The 20,668-nt window shown below is 35.3% G+C and overlaps 1 protein-coding gene across 3 annotated transcripts in view; it reads right to left on the bottom strand.

The window, feature by feature from the left end:
- The window catches only part of MAP3K2 (mitogen-activated protein kinase kinase kinase 2), a 54,874-nt gene that overhangs the window by 12,049 nt on the left and 22,157 nt on the right, over positions 1–20,668 (bottom strand). For 2 of the 3 annotated variants that reach the window (XM_061460089.1, XM_061460168.1), the window contains 11 exons: positions 19,215–19,333; positions 17,446–17,486; positions 14,734–14,833; positions 12,784–12,897; positions 12,024–12,120; positions 10,980–11,110; positions 8,175–8,254; positions 6,484–6,551; positions 3,501–3,596; positions 1,168–1,374; positions 308–456 (listed from right to left, as the gene is read on the bottom strand). In XM_061460089.1, the coding sequence (XP_061316073.1) occupies positions 308–456; positions 1,168–1,374; positions 3,501–3,596; positions 6,484–6,551; positions 8,175–8,254; positions 10,980–11,110; positions 12,024–12,120; positions 12,784–12,897; positions 14,734–14,833; positions 17,446–17,486; positions 19,215–19,333 (1,202 nt within the window). The remainder of the gene's footprint in view (positions 1–307; positions 457–1,167; positions 1,375–3,500; positions 3,597–6,483; positions 6,552–8,174; positions 8,255–10,979; positions 11,111–12,023; positions 12,121–12,783; positions 12,898–14,733; positions 14,834–17,445; positions 17,487–19,214; positions 19,334–20,668) is intronic. The other variant, XM_061460245.1, reaches the window with a different exon arrangement.

The following is a 20,668-nucleotide window of genomic DNA, read 5'->3' as shown; positions in this document are numbered from 1 at the left end:
ATTTCAGAGCACACTTGATAATAATTGTTTAGTTCTAAAGGCTGAGACTATACCAAATTAAGATACGTATGTTTGCTGTATAAAGGATATGTCTGAAAACAAAAGCAAAAAAAAAAAATGGGATGCAACATTAAAATCAGCTAACCAAACTAATTCCTTAAAGTACTTACAAAACAGGATTACTGACAGACATGAAAACACATCATGTTTTAAAACATCAGGCTGTTCAAGAAAAGTAACATCAGTCTAGTTTAGAACACACCACTTCAACAGAAGCTCCTTGCAAACTCTCTTTGGTATCGCTTACCTTGCTGGTTTCTGGACTGTCAGGATCAAACTGAACTTGCTTAACAGCCAGTTCTCTTCCGGTATCAGCATCATAACACAGATATACTCTGCCAAATGCACCTTGACCCAGCAGCTTACCAAGTCTCCAATTAGTTGGAGCTCGTGGTGCTGAAAATATAAGTATGTTTTTGTTTTCAAATGAGCCTGTTATTCAGCTGATCGAGAAAAACTGGAATACATAGAAAATAGTTTTTTAAAAGACTACATTTTCAACAACAGAAACTACGTGTCCTAAAACTTCCCAGTTAAGTTAAAGATCAATAAAACTTCCTGTAAGATGGAAAACACAAGCTACTTAAATTTATTCACAAAATACCTTGTGGTAGAGACAGACATACTTAAAACAGAAAAGCATATTAAATAACTTAGTAACAACTTAAAAAGAATTGAGGCATGATTAAAATGTACCAGCTACTGAAGTAATCAAAAAGTAAATTTGCTCCTGAAATGCCACCACAGGTATAAACCAGTACCACTTAAGTCCTACAGTTTATCAGAAGATGTGAACAACATCTGCAATAATGAATGGTAACTACAATTTAGATAACCTTTCTCAGGTCCTCAAGAGTCTAACAAATCATCAGAAATGTTTTACAGTGTTTTGTTATTACAGATGCAATTCCCATGTGAAAATCTGCATGAAGGTTGGCACAGTAAGCAACGAAAAAACTGCTGAGCATACAGTCTTGACTTTTCCCTATTAGAGAGACAAAACCATTATTCAATTATACATATTTTGATGACACACTTAGTTTTGACATTATATACTTGAAAGGTAAGAGAGCTTTACAGTGGAGTTCACAAAATGCTTTAACTTACAGCGACTGGGCGGGCTGATGTCCATTACTGACAAGGTAGGATTGTCTATATCACTTCCTCTCCTCCTCATTCGATTATCTTCATATTCTGGTGTAAAGACGCTGCTTCCGCTACTGGTGCTCAGTGAGTGATCAGTGGGACTGAAACTAACTGGTGATCGGAAGCTATTCCCCTGAGTCCTTCTGGCTCTTGGAAAAGTTTTACGACCTTCAGTGATATACAAAGAATACTAATATTACACTACAAAAAACACTGCTATGCAATATGTGTATGCAGTATTTTATGAATTCCACATAATGTAGTTCAGATCTTCTGCAGCATATTATATTAAACAGGGGAAGTTTAAGTTAGATATAAGGAGGAAGTTCTTTACTGTGAGGGTGGTGAGGCACTGGAACAGGTTGCCCAAGGAAGTGATAAATGCTCCATCCCTAGCAGAGTTCAAGGCCAGGCTGGAAGAAGTCTTGGGTGACATGGTTTGTGTGTGGTGTCCCTGCCCATGACAGGGGATTGGACCTAGATGATCTTAAGGTCCTTTCCAACCCTAACTATTCTATGATTCTATGATGTAATGATCATGAAATTTACTGGTTTAACTGTCCACCTAGACAAAAACAAACATTCACCACAGATGTATCTAAGAATTAGACTGAAACAAGAACTGGTTTACATTTAAGTGACTGAAATTAGGACCAAATTCTGGAACTGTTCTGAAACATCATCAATGTGCTTCACAAACCAAGAGGGCTGTGAGAGGAAAAAGGAACATGCCCTGCCTCTACTTCTGTTGCTTTATTAAGACATAAAACTCTCTTGATAAATAGGAGAGAGAGGTATTTGTTTACATTCCAGTGGTGCCCAGGCTGGCATCTTCACCCTGTAAGCTAGAAAGAACTGAATGCAGAGAAAGACCTACACATGGAATCAACAGGAAGACCATACATATACATATGTATAGAAATCACAAACAATGCATAATTCAGAGATAGCTACAGCATTAGAACAAAACAAAACAAAAAAAGGGGGGGGGGGCATTGATCTTCTAAAATAATAATTACAACCAGATATATTAACATGACTTGTGTTAGTTATTTGGATAACACTAACAGTTTTAGGTTAGCATGGCCTGATGAAGTTTCATCCTACAGAACTCAAAAATAGCTGAAGTAGTCTCTGATTCATTAGGTATTACATTGGAGAAGATGTTCCCAGGGGAACTGAAGAAGGCAGAAAAAATATCTTTAAAAAATAGATGCAGACTTATATACTAGTCTGGCAGATATAAATTCCAAGAAAGATATGCAAACAAATTAAGCAGTTTTATAAACCACTGAGAAGATAAGGTGATAAAGCAGCCATAATTCGTTTGTCATATATAGCTAATCCAATTTCCGTATTTCATTGGTACATTCTCCTAAGCTAACCAGTGAAGTTTTGCATAGACCAAATTACTATGTAGAGTATATCCAAGACATTCAGAGCAGTTATAAGTTATTTCTCAGAGAGGGAGATAATTTAAGTGGACACCCCCAGCAGTTTACCTTCAGTCCACTTCCATATGCTATTTTAACTGATGATATATATATATATATGATAAACACGATACATTGAAATATTGCAGATGACACCAAGTGAGGTGTGGCTGGAAGTCTACTTAAAGATAAAAATCAAAATTTATGATGTTAGTAAATTGGAGATGATTCAGAAATCCACAAGATGAAATTCAGTAAGGCAGTACAACATAGATAAAAAGAGAAATCAAATACAGAAACCACAAAGTATAAAGTAATTGGTTGGTTAAAAGTCATGTAGAAAAGGAAAAGGAACAAAATAAAAGGATATAGGATCTATAATGGACCAGAGACTGAACAGCAGTCAGTATGGTGACTATGAAAAAAAGTTAGAGTATCATTCTGGAATGTAATAACATGACTGTTACATACTGAGTTATATTCTATGTTATACATAAACTGGCCATGAGAAAAGCCTCAGCTACAGCAGTCTACCAGGTTTTGGCCACTACAAGAATCGAGAAGGGGAAGGGGTGTGTGCCACAAAGGTCAAAAGCTTATACTGGATGACTTGTTCTCTATCTTTGGGCATGCGCATTTTGATAGCTGTGCATGAGTCATGAATTCTGTAACCTGTAACTTTACCAGAGGTTAAGTCTGCTCAGGAGCTCTACCAGTCATTAGAATTTGAGCAAGTGAGTCTGGGGAAAGAATTAATCTTTAATTTCTCCAATTTTTTTATGCATTAAGATTTTACAATCTTAAGCGATTAAGAGAGAAAACATATTAATAAAGTAGAACTCCTACAATATTAACACTTACCATCATTGTAGTCTTGCTGATTATATGAAATATGGTATCTTCGGGGATAAGTTCCCCCCTTTCCAAATTTCTCAAATATTGGAATATCATACTCTACTAGAAAATAAAAAGCTACATTTCAAAATTTTAAATGTGACAAAAGCATGTTAATCAGTTTGGTATAATAAACTAAAACATAGTGGAACATATGAGAGGATTTTTTTCAAGATCAATATCAGAGAAAAAAAAACTGCAGAACAAAAGCCACAAATCTAAAAAAATCCCAAGAAATTATAATGACATTCAGCCAAAAGTTCTAAAAGATCAAAAATTCAACAGATCAAGTGGTTTCGCACCTCTTGCTTGAAAGAATTTAGAGTACTGCAGCATGCCTAATTGCTCTGGTTTAAAAAACAGTTTCTAGAGGAAAACTGGTAGAAGCCATTACAAGGAATAAAATTTGAATATGCATAAACATGAATAATTGGTGAGAAAGTCAACAAAGCTTGAATTATGAAAAATCGCTCAATAGGTCCTCTTAAAAAAAATATTGAAGGAGAAAAACATTCATAAGATGAAGGGTAAAGTCCCTCATGCATAAATAATTGGTTTGAAGATAAGCCCGAAAGATGGGAGTGAATTGTCAACAGTTCTATTGGAACTGTTGCACAAGAATCTTGGCTACAATTTGCACTATTTAATTATGCATCAATTCTCTGGACAGAACAATGAATATTGAGGTGACAAAATCATTTGGAGCCAATAGAAGAATTACAGAAAGCCCTTAAGAGTCTATCTGATTTGATGTTAAAATGGCAGATGAACTTCAATGTAGGCTAGTGTAAAGGGGATTTTTTTTTTTTGTGATAAGAGTTAAAATAAAGCAGCTGCTGAATTCCCTGTACTGGCTAAGAAGCAAATTAAATGCTATAAATCATTAAGATACACTGAACGAAGTTTTGGTCCACTCAATTTCAAAGAATTTAGTAAAACTGGAAAAGATTTAGAAGTACAGAGATGATCAAAGATACAAAATTGCTGCTCCATAAGAAATGTTGGCTTCTATAGACTAGAAAAGGAGACAAAGTCTATTATAAAAAAATCACAAGGGGCATACTTCTTCATAAAATGCAGTAAGTTGCACAACTTCTTGTCACAACATACTGTTGAGACTGAAGAAGTTTATACAAGTTGAAACAGAGACTTGAAAAATCTGTGTGTGGGGGGGAATCCATCGAATCACAGAAGAGTCTCTTCCATTTACAGAACCCTTAAGCTATACATGACCAGGAATATATTCTGAGGAAGGAATATGACATGCTTCTCTACAGAAACCTGGTACTGGTTGTGGCAGGAGGAAGAACTAGGCCAGATAGATATTTTTTTTGACTCTGTATACTATTCTGCTTTTGTTTCGTATCAAATCATGAGAATAAATGTTGAACTAATGAGCACTATCTATCCCATTGTTAATATACCAGATTATCTCATAAGTAACTGTAATAAACACAAATAAACTAGATTAACAAAGGCAAACTAATTTGACATTATTAACTTTATTGGTATTTATCTCTGGCATCTAAATGCCTCTTTTACATAGTTTTGCTTTTATTTTCATTTAAAAGTGGTGCAATCTCTTAAACACGCTAGAATCCCTAAAAGAAAAAACACACCATCACAGAGTTACCTGGATAAAGTTTCATAAACAAAATATGAAGACAACAGAGTACAGAATGGACCAAACCCCACAACACACCCCAGATTCACTGGGAGCTAATTACTGTTCAACAGCAAAATTCTGTAGCAAAGCATGTCCATGAGAGACACTTCACAGCACTTTTGGGGTTACCCATTGCACTTCATATCCTGAACCATGCACAACAACTTGGACTCGAGCCAGAGTATCATATGAAAACAGTATTAGTAGTGATGATTAATTTATAGGCACAGCACACAGTTCTCCATCTTATCACTTTGCAGTGCTTTCAATTACAGAAGTCATGAACACTTTAAAGTGATCCTCATTTCACGCAGGAGAAAATTAAGACTCCATGTACTGGTTTTGGCTGGATAGTTTTATTTTTAGTATATTATATGGTGCTATGTTTTGGATTTCTGGCCAAACCAGCACTGATAACAGAGATATTTTAGTTATTGCTGAACCATGTTTATACAGCATCAAGGCTTCTTTTATTTGTTGGCTTGTCACACCACCCCACCAGTGAGCAGGCTGGGGGTGCACAAGAAGTTGGGAAGGGACAACTGCAACAGGTGACCCCGGCTGAGCCAAGGGATATTCCATACCACATGAGGTTGTGCTCAGCAATAAAAGCTGGGAGAAAGAAGCAGGAAGGGGGCATGTTCAGAGTCATGGTGTTTGCCTTCCCAAGCAACCATTACATGTAATGAAGTTTAGCCATTTCCAGGAAAGCAGGACATCTGTCTGCCAACGGGAAATGGTGACTGAATTCTTTGTTTTGTTTTGCTTGCATGCACAGCCTTTGCCTTCCCTATTAAGTTGCCTTTATCTAAACCCACAAGTTTTCTCACTTTCACCCTTCCAATTCTCTCCCTTATCCCACTGCAGGAGAGAGAGCATGCAGCTGTGTGGTGCTTAGCTCCCTGCTGGAGTTAAACCACAACACTTCAAAATTAAATAAGTTAACCAAGGTTATGTGCAAACTTCGACATGGATATTACAGTCCAGTTTAACAACTGTTGTGTGCCCCACTGCATCATTTGTTCTTTTCAGAGAAGCACACAGTTAATACTTCGCACACTAACAGTGGTATTACACATAATCCAGGAAGAAAAAAAACATTTGGAAGATATTATATTTCATCATATATTTTACTCTGTGTGTTGGGATTGGATTCTGTGACTTTGTTTTCTCCTACCATATTAAGTTTGTGTAATACAATACTTCTCAGTGTGAAGTTCCCTTCTAAGCCCTTATTTACAAGAATAATAATTCTAGATAGTATATTCAGTGATTTTTGCCTACCTGAGAACTCCTGATGATTATCTGGATAGCTCTGGGCTCTTGGCATCCGAGATTTGGGATAGTTGTCTCTGGAAGCGTGAAAACACACAGTATCTAAAAAATGTTAATCTGGTACTTGATTTTATCTTACTGTTTCAAAGTTCTTTATGACTGATGAAAAATTACTGTTATACAAGTTGCTGCACTGGTTTACAAATGTGGAACCCAATTTTGAGAATAAAATCTAGTAGGTATCAATAACAATTCAAGATCAGTAACAATGGAAAAGTTTGCTTGATGAGCTTAATGTAGTAAGAAAGCAACAGATTGTTAATGAGCAATGGTATTAGTAAAAACATGAATTATCACAAGTAAAGCCACAAAGGAGCACTGTAGTGTTTAACACCTTTATGGCTAAACGCAAAGTTTTATAGACTGGCAAAATGTCTTACATAGCCTACAAAAACTCTTGAGGAAATCGAAACAAAGAAATGTAGAACCTTTTAATGTCTCAAAATAGTTCCTTTTCTCTCCATGGAATTCATAGGATTAAGAGAGTAATTTTATTGAGTTATAGAATGATGAAGAATTTTTTGGCTCTTATACGATCATATCATTTCTTACCTACAGCTGGTATGTAACTCCCAGCCACCAAAAGGAATGGATGGGATTGCCAGTCAGAGCAACCGATAAATATACCAAAACAATGTCCTCCTTTCTCTGGCAAGAATTTCTCTAATGGGTAACAGAAGCTAAATGGAGACACAAAACCTACATCTTTGTAGGAAATACTTGAATAAAAAAAAAAAAAAGAAGGAAAACAAACTAAGTAGAGGTGACAAAAGTAAATAATAAACAACAAAAAGAAGTTTTGGAGAAACAGGAGTTGAATTAAGATGGTTTTGTTTCCCCTTCTGGCACTCACCTTACCGCACAAAACCCTAAAAGTTTGGCAATTTGGTAGAATTGCTATGCTGTGTAGCTGCATCAAACACCCTGTGTGTATAACCTATCACACTCTAATCACAAAATACTTTTTGCATGTATTGTTCTCTTACTTGTGAAATAGAGACTAGTTATTTAACTCAAAAATTTATTAGATTAAATGGATCTGTGTCCTCAGATCACATATCCTCAAATGAAATGTTATTATGCAATACTGTAGCTCTAATTGCCATAGGTAATGATTTCCAACTTTTTATCTATCAATTAAATATTTATTTAGCAGTATTATTTGTATAGCAGTTCCAAATAAAGAAGAGCAAATCTGCACAACGTAAGACCCAATTATTATTTGTCTGACCAACCATAAGCGAAACAGGAGTATGTTTTGTTTGGCTTACCTGGTGGCTGAGAAACTGTGGACAGTACCTAAGAAATTAAAGTCTGATGGGGTGGCTCACTGCCATGGAATATGATTCACATATATATAAAATGGGCAAAATTGAGTAAAAACCTTCAGTACATTTTTGTAGGATTTAAAGTCTAAATTTCTGTGTTTGAAATACAATTTACTAAAAAAACAAATAATTCTATTTTCCATGTGTTAGTAAGCAATTAAGTTTCAATGAGCTTTTATCAATGTTCTGTAACTTGCAGAAGAGTTTCTGGAAGAAGTTCAGTAAAAGCTGTCACTGGAGAGTTATTACATGTTACAACAGATACATTATGCAATCTAATCAAGATGAATAATGAATGCAAGTAACTTTTACCCATCTAAAGGGCTGTCAAGTGAGGGACAGCTTCCCGAGCCAGAGTTTTCAGGACTGCTCAAAGACAGTGGATCCAGCATCTAATAAATAACAAACAGAGAAAGACCAGCAAGTTCAAGTTGTTTGCATTTGGGTTGGGTTTGTTGTTTTTGCTTGTGTGTTGGTTGGTTTTAAATGAAGGTTTCTGCTTTGAAACACTTAACAAACCAGAAAAATTAATTACTAAAGTTAGCTGCCATAGTTGAACCTGCACTGCATTCTGCAATCCTGAAAGGACTCTTTCATTCTTCTCACTTCTAAATAAAATTTAGTTAAGGTATTTCATCTTCTATCATGCTTTGTACATAAGCTGTACTGCTACATTCTTCCTGAACACACCACTGTCTTTTAATATTATGGCAACATCTGCATAAGGGTAGCTAAACAGAGTAACAAAAGTAAGTCCTTTAAAGGATAAAAAGCTGAGACTGTTAAAAAAAATAATGTCAAAGAAAAAAAAGAAAAAAGAATCTCAAACGTGACAGATTGTGAGCTTACAATTTATATAGTTTCTGTAATGGCTCAAACTTTGCCAGCTAGGAGTCACAGAAACCAGCTGAAATCAAATACTCTAAAATGCTGTTAACATCTCTAGTTAGGACTCCAACTGAGTTACTTCTAAATAGAACTGAAGAGAAAATTGAAGGAGAAAGAGGAAGAATTCATAAAATACATAAACACACTCCGTTTTCCAAATAAACTAAACTTTCATGTGAAACTGGAGTTTACAAAAACATCAAAGACATATTATTTCCCTCCCAAACACATCTGATGATCTAGTAATCAATGTTCATGAGCTGTATGAAACCTGCCAGGTATCAGTCTGAAGAAGCCAAACCTATCTAGGCCAGATCCATTACATAATGAAAACAAAACTTGGCTTCTTAAACTCTAATCCAGAGAAAAAGAAATTGATTATCATGAGCATACTCTTGTTTACCAGCCATTTCTATGGCTGACATCTATTTTATCTCACACTACCTGTGCTAAGTTTAATGACAAACATCACTCCCTTCTCTTTTGCAGTAAAGCAATCTGAAATGTTTCACAGATTCATTTTGCAGAAGTGAAAACAGAATCTAAATTTTGAACTATTAAATGCGACAATTTTACCTTTTCAAAAACAGAGAGGAAAGCTCATCTGTTGTCTTAAAATGAGTTGCTTCCTAAAATAAAGTTTCCTTTGGCTATTATATAAGATCTATTATTTTCTGTGAATTGAACACCAGTATTTTGCTGTAAATTGAACAGTTACCCTCCAATTTTTATGGTCTGTGCTGCATCTTAAAAGTCCTGGGCACATACTTTGCCAAGCACCAATCAACAACATCAACAATGCAGTATGTTAAAACTAGCAGACCATGACCCACTTTAACCCATCATCTCTTCTGCAGAGAAAGTGTGAGGTAGGCTGTCAGAGTGTGAATAGCTGGGCTCATGCAGATCAACAGGAAAGCAGAGCAAAGCCCTCCACTCAAAAATTCCCTTCTTGTCTTTGTAAGGCAGGCTGTGACAGATGTAGACAGCATGGTCAACACTTGCCAATGTGATTTGGCAACTTAAGGGAAAGGAAGCAAACCAAGGTTGTGAGTTTGTAACGCCCCAATCTGGCCCTTGAGGCTTCTTAGGTTGAACTATCCTGGCTTCCCATGAAAGTAACATTCCTGTATTTAAATACTGCTGACAGCTTACACAGCCATGCATACATGCCAGGCTGTAACCTTGAATACTCTGGAGTAAAAGGACACCCTGGGCCTCAGAGATCATCTGTCTGTCTGACCAGTGACCAAAAATTACTTTGCCCAGGCCAAAAGCAATCATTCCACTGAATGATCTGGGCTGGATCTGACCACATGGATATGCTAATGAATAGCACCTTGGTCTAGAAATTAGGAGATTCAGTCTCTATTCCCAGCTCAGTCATTAAAATTGTGCAACAAATTGCACAGTCTCTCCCCCTCTATTTTTATTCTATCATCTGTGTCTCATTTAGTCAGCTCATAAAAACCATTGCCTGTTGCCATTTGTGAATACAGCGCCAATGTCAACAAGAACTTAATGTGATTTGGGTATGCAGCCTTATTTTTTCTTCCTCCTTAAATAACTCTTTCTCTATTGCCAGTTCTGTGAGCCATTACATTCCTCCATCTTTTCCTTCTGTTTTTAAGGGCAATTTTGATACTCAGAGAGCATTTTATTCATGCTAAGTGTGCTGATGAATCCCACACCAATAATGCAGGTGAATAAGAACAAAAAAGCATACAGTGATCCTCACACAAAAACATGACTGTGGAAATTATTTCAAAGGTTCTTGGTACCAGACCCATCTCCATCCCTTTGCCTCTACACCACCAGAGTATCAACCCAGATCCAAACTCTTCTTTAAAAACTCTTCTAATCACCTGGGAAAGTTGTACAACTTGTCTTGCTTACAGATACTTCTCATTAAAATAAAGGGGGTTGTGTTTTCTAATGTAGACATCTCTTGCTGTAATTTATATCATTACCTCACTCAACTATCATGGAAATGAAGAATATTATCTTTCTCCTTGTAGGAAAATATTTAAATAACTGAAGAGACTTACAGAGTTTAAAACAGGTTTTACGAGACTAAACCATAATTATTTTAACCTTTTCTCACAAATTATGTTCTAGGGTTGTCACTTCTTAGCTGTTTTTTTCCAACAATTCCACACCCTTCTTGAATAGCAGTATTTAATAGATCAAACTAACAAAAACTTTAATTTTAATAAATCACATACACACCTGATCCATGCTTTCTGGAATGAATTCACCCTCACTGTTGATACTGGTGAAGGACCCATTTCGGGCCACCTGATGCAGCTCATCTGGAATGTATCCTGGGGGAGGTGAACTTCTGTCACGAGTATTAGAAACTTTTGAAAGAAAAGGGCTAGTTAGAGTCTCTTCAATAACCCAGAACCCAGGGGCTTTATTCAAATGCTTCATAGGCACTGAGCCTGCCTGGCTCACTGCTTGCTTTAGAAATTTCCCAAATGCCTATGCAATACTTATATATAGCATTTAAAATCTGTAATCCAGGAATTATGAAAAGTATGGAGCAGGGTTGCCTCAATGGCTTTAAAAAGAATATTGGTTCTATAGGAACAGAAATATAATTTCCCTCCACATCCAGCTGTGTGCATTTCTTCTTTTGAAACAAGTAAAGATCCAAACCCTTTCACCCATGTCAACTCATTCCTTCCAGCTCTTGAGAATTTCAATTTTTCCTTGTAGAATATTAGGTCTGCAAGAATATGAATACTTCTATTCATAATAAATGCATAATAAATTGTCTGAAAATTATTCATTAAACTCTCCAGTTTTATAATTAAATTTGGAAGTTAATATTACACCAGATTTTAAACATGAATAAACAAAAAGGTTATATCAATGCCAAAAGTATCTTAAAAAATGTTCACACATTAAGATGAAAAACATACAAGTCCTAAATTGAGCAAGGAAATTCACTGCCATATAAACTAACAGATTCTTTTTTCAGAAACTCTTTCCTGTTCCTGAAAATAAAAGGGAGTACTAACATCAACTTTTTGGGATACCCATCAGTTATCTTAAATAATTCTACATAGATTCATTTCCTTGGGATAAATATATATATATATTTAAAACACCTTTGACTAAAAATTCAAAATCCACCTCCCCAAGTACAACTCTATATTAGAATCACTGAGAAATTCAAATAGTTTGTGTTGATAGCAAGATCTTAATAAAGAGACTATTACAAAAAGAAAGGTTTTACAATTAAAGATATTAAAATATGTAGCTTACCTATTACAGACAATCGCCTTTTTCTGTCTGTCACAAACACTGTATTGTCTAAATCTTCCAGTGAGGGCAAGGGTTCGACATTATTTACACTGGGTGACTGAAAATGCATACATATTATAACCTGCAGCTATTACTTCATACTCCTAGCAATGAAAATACTCCACTAACTTTACAGACTTTGTGCAGCACATTCCTTTTTTTCAAGCAGTCAAAAAGCAGCTTGCCAATTTATATAAAAATTAATCTTTAGTAGCTCATTCTTAATATTTAAAGATCATTTTCACAATGTACTAGTACACAAATCCTATCAATACCATGGCCATGATGTGTTAGGTATTACCAAAATAACTCAGTATTTAGCCCATACTCCACTACTACTGTTTGCTACAACAAACATTTAACTTGCCACAAAGGAGCATCAACAACATAGGATTTAAGGAACAGCTTCAAGTAACTACAATTACTTAAATTCTATGTGCTTCTCAAACTTGTATCACATCATCATCCTATTAAGGAACACTTTTCTAACTATGTAGGAAAGGCAAACAAATAGAGAGGAAGGAATAGGATCTAGGAATAAGTTAAAACCAAGTCAATATAAAACACTAAGATACTTGAAGTGCACTGAAGAAGCAATCAGTAATATTTTCAATTAGAAAAACGTCATTTTGAAGAAAAAAATACAAATTTCTATATGAAAAAAAAATAAAATTTCTATACGAAAACTGAGGAAAAAGACATTTAGCACATCAACTCATACCTGTGTATTTCCATGTATTACAAGCAATATCTTGAGACTCTTCATATGAACGCTACGGTCAAGCAGTTCAACAGCTTTGTCCAGGTCATCCTGTGTGGTTAATGGAATTACAAGCTACAAAAATGGGAAAAAAAAACAAAAAAAAGTCTTAAACAAGACAAGATCTTAAACAAGGATACAAGGAAAAAAAAAAAATCAGGAAGTGCAGAGAAACTAATAAACTGATTCTACCTTTCCTTTCATTCAAGAGAACTTGAAAGGAAAATGTATTAAATGATGCCCCAAGTTAGCACCAAAATATCTGAAGTTTAACCTTAACTCTTCCTTCTGATGCCTTCAATAGCACAGCATGGTGGAACAAACATTCACAATGAAAGAACAACCATTTTACATATGCACAACTTAATATCCTACAACTTTCACAGAAACATGTGCAACAGTGTCAATGTATCTGCCATTGCCTAAATTAATGCAAGTCTAAAATAAAGAAAGACCTATTTTGCAGGGCATAAAGTACATTTTTGTATACAGGTTTGAAGTTGCATCACTAAGAATTTCTCCATTGAAAAAACAGAGTTTTTAAGGAATTCTATCAGGCATGATGTGATTCACATGGAACAACTGTAGTCCTCACAAAACTCTTACCTGAATCTAATTAATAAGAATTAACTTGGCACACATGTATCTTTAGAACAGAAAATGTTATGCTGTTAAAGCACACTTGAGTTCTGTAACAATTAAAATTTGGCTTATGTTTCAGGAGCGTAAGTTATAATTTCTGCTTGTTGGAACAAAAGAACAAGGCAATGTAGTTTTAAAAAATGTATTCTACTTGTAATAGTCTCAATGTTGCTCAAACACAACATCAACTGAAATACAGTATTTTTATACAAAAAAGAAATGGGAATGGGGGATGGTCTTCATAACATACATACACTCTTCATTTTAAGTTGCAGTTTTAATGCTAATGACAGGTAATTAGCATCACATTTCTGAAAGGTTATAGGATTATTTGCCAACTAGTGTAGAAGTTGACATGCAGAAAACCTGCTTAAATGCCTCAAAACCTATCAGAGGAAGGAGCCGAGGTTAAAGTATCATGAATGGACTTTTCTTCTGACCAACCTAATCTCCAAAAGACTTGTGCTGGAATTCTTCATTTTGAGCATCAGTTTCACAGAAGTGCCTGGTAAGGTACTGAATAACCAACAAACAGCAATTACAGGCATTTTCTTCTGCAAAGATGCAGATCAGATGCAGCAATTATGTTGTGCATAACCAAGCACACATAATCCTCCATGCACTTTGCTGACTCAATTCAAAAACCAGAAGTAACTCCTAAGAAAGGATCCTGCATCTGCAAATGTATTTCCCATTACTGATTCCATCTCTACTTCTAAAGGAAAGCTGGAAGCAATATTGATCAGGCATAAGTGGCTTAATGGCACTGGAACTGTTGCCAAGAAATATTTATGAACCAGCTACTTTAAGAGGAGCAACAATTAAGCCTAGTTCTCCAATCTATACATTACTAAATGCAGCATTCTAGCAATTACTGAACAAGATTAAACCTTAAAGAAAAAAAAAAACCCACAAAACTATACAAGAAAGGATAAATGTTATTTCAAGTTTACAAACATGACAAAGCTCAAAGCAATAAAGACTTTTCCAAAGTGATGAAACAGGACTGTAGCAGAGCAGGAAGACAATTTATCCATTCCCAATCAAGTCTGAGAGGTAATTCACTAAGATATGACTCTTCTCATAAAACATTTCATGCATCTCCTGTTCATCCCAATTTCGACAAGCCTTACATATTTGAGAATACACACATTAGGAATCTGGGTTTTTTTGTCATGGGAGTGGTTCTCACTGCTTACGTGAGGAAATTTCAGCCTTAAAATAATCAATGTACAAGCTGCTGAGAACTTACAAGACACAGAATATTACCTCATTATTGCTGTAATGTAAATCCATAGTCTGTCCAAAGGCAACTTTAGCTTTAGCTGCAAGATCTTCAAGTTTAACAGGCCGTGGTAATTGCAGGATCCTGAAACACAATTCAAGTTGTAAAGAATTTTTGTCTGTTACTTATGAAAATCTGATACCTCATTACTCAAGAATGAGGTCAAAATTGAATTTATTACTGGGAAGACCATAAGAGGCTATGCTTTTATTCACTGACCTCCGTATTTTGAGTTATTTTAAAAAGGAGAGTAAAGCAGTGAGAAAGTTATAAGGGTAATCACACATAACATTAGATCTCACTATGACTATTTTACTTGCTTGAAAATGGCTTCTTTCTTAACCTAATGCTTTGCCTGCCTCCATTCCAGAGGCAAGTTCTTAGAAACCTCTAAAACTTTTTACACTTCAGAAAACTAAGACAATGAGTACCACAGACTGGCAAGCCTAAGTATCAGAAAATAATTACTCCTACGGTCCCCATTTTTGGGAAATTCAAAAGAGTATCTTATGTGAGGAAGGTAACTGAATGTCACCATTTTCACCATAATGAATTACATGCTTGAACTGCTGAGTCCACCACCATCTGTGCTTCAAGTGTGTTTCTGTACGAATGGGGCAGTTGTAGGTCAACAATTCAGATTTTTTTATAACTCAATGTCTCACAAAATACATAACCTAAAATGCCTGTAACTGGCCTTTACTATAGAAAACTATTGTATTATTTGAGACACACCACCATTAAAGAAAAAACACTTTTAGAAGTGACTAACCTAGTGAGGTACATTCAAAAAAGAAACAGCACTCCAATTTTGTGAAGCAGAAAAGCTTTCATCAGTGTTTCAGGTAGTACACTGGTTAGGGAACAGTATTTCTCCCTGAAGTAAAGCTAGAAGCCAGGCCACTTGCAATTAAAAAAACCTATTATTATTTTTCAAAATCATAATTTTTCAAAATTATTATTTTTCAAAATTATTATTTTGAAAAAAGAAACCAACAAAAAAAACAAATAACCCACACCAAAAGAAAAAAAAACAAGAAAAACAAACAACCAACCACCAAAAACCAAAACTGCAAAAACAAACCTAAACCAAAATACCAAAACCCCCCACAAAAACCTTAAACCCCAAACAAACACCAGTTCTCACTGCAGTTAATTTATTTAGCATGCCTGGAGCTCTGCCCATCACACTTCCCACTCCTTGGTACAGAGTGCCATGTTCACTAGTGAAACAAATTCTAGAATAACTTCTCTCTTCCATTTCCCTTTTCAAAACTAGTGAGAAAGCCATTGCATAACTTATTTTTCTTGCATAATTTCATTATTTTATCTTTAGATCTATATGTTCAGGCAACAGAGTACTACAAAGCATGCTGAGCAACAAGCCCCTGGGCAACCAGGCTCAAATTACTTGGGACACTCCAAACCAGAGCTAGGCCATCAGGATAAAAGCTTGGGAACGATATCTTCCTATACACTTACTTTATACTTGCATTCATACTGAACTGATTAATTTAGTCCACTGTGAAAGTGAATTAACAAACTGCAAGAATGTACTGTCTGTGCAGACTGGCAATGAGTAACACCTCTGGTTTATACTCACGCTGCCACTTACTTCACATGAATTACTAGATAAGAGTCCTCAATTTTCAAAGCTTTTGAAAAGACTTATTTTCTCCAAATTACTCATAGCACTCAACCATTACCAATGCACTGTTACATGTTATGTTCACAAAAGTGATAGAAAGAAGCTGAAGAATGTTAATACCTAGGGAACTTAATGCTATTTTACTACCCCATGTAAAGACAGGGCACGTCCTATAATCAGCATATGATCTTTCGCACACTGAACTAGGGACTGCCCAGAAGCAGCATAGCATTCTGAAGCCATCCTAAGGAATTTACCATTTCCATTGAAAAACAGCATGACCAGGATATTATTTCCTGTTCAGTACACGTTTTCAAAGATCATATTCTATAACCACTTCTCTGTAGGTAGGTAGAAGATTTTATGCTTTCAGAAAGACACAGACAGAATGAGTTGCCCACAAATGAGCTTTGCACAGAATTGTAGATCAACTTCTGGAAAAGCTTTTGAGCAGCCAGCAAAGATATATATGGATGTTTGTATAATTTAAGCATGTACATCATTCACCTCCCATACACAAAATGAAAGTAAAAGCTGATTGTTCAAAATTATCAATGAAAACAATCTGAAGTCTATCGATTTTTCTATTACAGTTCTCAGACTGTTTTTTCCAAAGTACAATGCAATACTGGGCTTTAAGATATAGGCTTCTTATCCTGGGTGCTACAGTAACAATATATTATTGTGCATTTATTATGCACATGATGTAGCAAAAATATTTATTTGCTGGACTAGTCTTATTTGAAATCTATGCTAATGATCCAAGTGATTGTTCTAGGCTACAAACATCTATCTGAAGGGTAAAAAAATAAAGGATATTACATGCAACAGCTACAGTAAGACATTTCTGCATTTATGTACACTTAGAGCCCACATTTTAAACAGATTCTCCTTAAATTGTGTTCATATCCAAATTAGACTTAAGCTCAAATTAAATACACTAAGAGATCTGAAACACTTTGCACAGTTTATTTAACACTTTATAAGAACACAACAAAATTCTATAAATAATTAAAAGGCAAGATTGTTTCCTGTGGTACCACCTTACCTTTTTTCACCTCGATGTTCAAATTTGACTCTGACATCATTCTGTAAGAAGAGACAAAGAAACCACTACTAGTTAGTTACTACGTCCTTTAGTGAAGGTCATGAAATCACATTCAATAATCCTACATCACAAGTAAAATCCTTAAGCAGCCCATATTAATTTTCTGTCCTTTCCAATATAGCAAGCATTTTAACAAGCTACTTCTGCTAGGGTTTTCTGATAGAGGCTTAAAGTGCATAAGAAAAAAAGTTCTGAAGTACAACAAATTCTTCTGAAAGTAAAACCACTATTTTCTACCAATATATTTTAGCAATATAACAGATTCATTATTTCAAATTCAGCATGGAACTGATTACCAAAGAATTACCTATCATGAACAGGCAGGTAGGTTCTACCATAACAGGTTTTTATGTACGCTTCAGAGCTGAGCCTTCCAGGCTTGAGAAACATATCTTGTTTCATAAGCATTACCATAGAAACCCACACATGTAATTAAGCCAGCATTCGTGCAATCAACCTCCCAGTAACAAAGATACCTGTAAATATCTGAAGTTACATGGAAATAAAATTGTTAAAAAAAAAATAATCATAATTTTAAGAATCAAATTGTATTCACTATTGCAGGAAAAAAAAAAACACAACCAAAAAAGCACTGAACCACAGAGATTATATCCAAATAACAATGTTGCATGTTCCAAAAGAATTAATCAATTCACAAGTGATTACATTCCAAATTCAAAAATTTAAATGACAAACATGTATCTCCCTCTTACCACTACCACATTTAAACTCGGAAACGGATCAACTGTTTTTCTTCTAAATTTCTAAACAAGTATTACGTTCAAATCACGTGGGATCAATATGCACGTCACTACACTGTTTAAAGTCACAGCTCAGAAGTGATTTAGATGACGTGAGCAAAGCACCATTGTGTTATATACTGAACTAATACAGCTTTTAAAGCACAGAATGAAAAAAAAAAAAAGCCATTGTTTTTTGACAGTTTAAGAGCCAAATATATTCAAATGCTCTGGCCTTCAACAGGTTAAAACAAGACTGCAAAAAGTGAAGTTTCATGAAATATTGGCCTGTCAATTAAATGACCAAATAAACATACAGGTAACTCAAAAGGGCTATTAGAATTTGGGTCAAAAAATCTACATCCTCTCCTAATTTCTCTATATAACAGTTCAAACATATCAGCTAAGTATTTACCACTTTTCTATCTGCGCGCAGCATCTGCAGAAAAACAAATACAGCTGAAAAGAACTCACATTTTCAGTTTATGAGCAAACAAAAAAAAAAAATCAAGGCCAAAGATACAGTAAATGAACGTATGTTTCTGCTGCTATACTGACATTCTTTTTTTAAGAAAAATCTGACAACTGGGCAATCTAATATATATATAAAATTCATTCTAACAATGCATTCCAAATAAGAGATACTAGAACACCTTGACCTTTTAAACATTCCAATACCTATCAAAAAACAACGAAAAATAAGCAATCTAATGTCAATAACGTCAAAATACTCCTATAATCTTCAATTTATCAGGATCAAATTAATTTAGGCAAACGCTATCATCTGGTCTGAAATGCCACCATTTCATTTTGCTGCTAATTTAAAAACCAGAACAAAGAAAATGGCAGTACATGTCAGAGACTAATAGCTCATTCTGGTACGCTCACTGGTCGGACAAGAAAAATAATTATGGAAGTCAAAGCAGGACATTCCATGTTCAATAGGTTAGTAAAGGTATTGAAGATTACCTGTTTTTTAGGTGAAGATGACTTTGGTTTTCCTGTTTCTTGCTGGGGCAATACAGGACGACTGGCCTTATGAAGCACAGCCAAATCCTGCATGATTGAATTCAAAGCTTGCTGCTCATCTGCTCAGAGAAAGAGACCAGGTAAGAGAAGTGTAAATGGCTGTTAAATCTGAAGTGCGTTACTGTCTCATCTCACAATTAGGCAAACATTACACTAAAATCTAGAAGACTATATTACACTTTAATACATAATTGCCAAATTTAAAAAAATATACTGCCATGTTGCAAACATTTTAATTTTATTTATCATTAACAATGCTTAAGGAAGTAAGCAGCTCAATTAGTAAACAGACTTACATGGCAGGTTTAAAAAACTGAAGTCAGAACAGATTGCTAACTGCAAAACTTCAGGCAACATTTGTAAGAGAAGGGCAGGCAAGACAACAACAACAAAAAAAAAAGTTTTATCTCCTTTGTTTCGATGTCCATGGATCAGATGTAACTAGAAATCATGACCTGCCATCCCCCATTCATAAAATAAAAGCACGTACTTTTGAATCGTTTTGTTCTTTACTGAACTGGTACTGTCATGCATGTAGGAACTATATACAAACTCCCAGAAGAGCTCCTCATCTGTGCATGTGCTGACAGTTCATGAATTACAAAAAAAAAAAAAAAAAGGAAAAAAGGGGGACAAAAAACCCGACCCCAGAAAAAAAAACAAAACCAAACCAACCAATCAAATAAAACAAAAACCCAAAACTTCTCTAGGACTGCAAATATAGGCCTTTTTTGGTGGGCTAGGAAAAACAGGAGCACTGAACCCAGTGCTATACAGCTTAGATATCAAGTTCACACAAAATCATAAATCATATAATCATAGAATATCTCAACCTGGAAGGGACCCATAAGGGTCAGAGTCCAACTCCCTGCTCCTTGCAGGAATAGCTAGCCTCTACGAGAGAAAAACCTGTTTTACCCAGTGCTGCTCTCATACTTAGGGGCCATACTGAACATAAGGCACTTCTTAAACAATACAGAGACACCATTCCAACCTGTGGAATAGCTCTCTCCAAACATCACCTTTATTCAATATATAATGCATAAATTTCTAGAGACCCTCAGCAACATTATACTCGGAACATCTGGTGAAAAAAAAAACAAAACGCAACTAAATGTGCAAGAATCCAGCCAACAACTTTCCCAGACTTTGCAAAAGTTACTACTACAAATCCTGCCACACAACAACCCCAGAAAGTTTCAGTCCTCTATCATGTATGCTGCTTTTAGCAGGGTTGCAGCTGTATGTCCTCCGGAGCTTCCTAGGACTTGATCTCCACAGTGTGTTTGGTCACACAAGGTATCATGAAGATGGTGTTTGAAAAGCATGCTTAATTAGTCTACAAAAGACCTGATTTACTATAAAATTCAAACAAAAAATGCCCTCACTTTTGA

This window comes from Pezoporus flaviventris, unplaced genomic scaffold (assembly GCF_033815535.1).
Source record: "Pezoporus flaviventris isolate CSIRO_AGI_PZ_B2104156 unplaced genomic scaffold, CSIRO_AGI_Pfla_v1 ptg000001l, whole genome shotgun sequence".
Taxonomy (NCBI): Eukaryota; Metazoa; Chordata; class Aves; order Psittaciformes; family Psittacidae; genus Pezoporus; species Pezoporus flaviventris.
The sequence above is the reverse complement of the archived record's forward strand: the minus strand, read 5'-3'. Positions and strand labels throughout refer to the sequence as shown.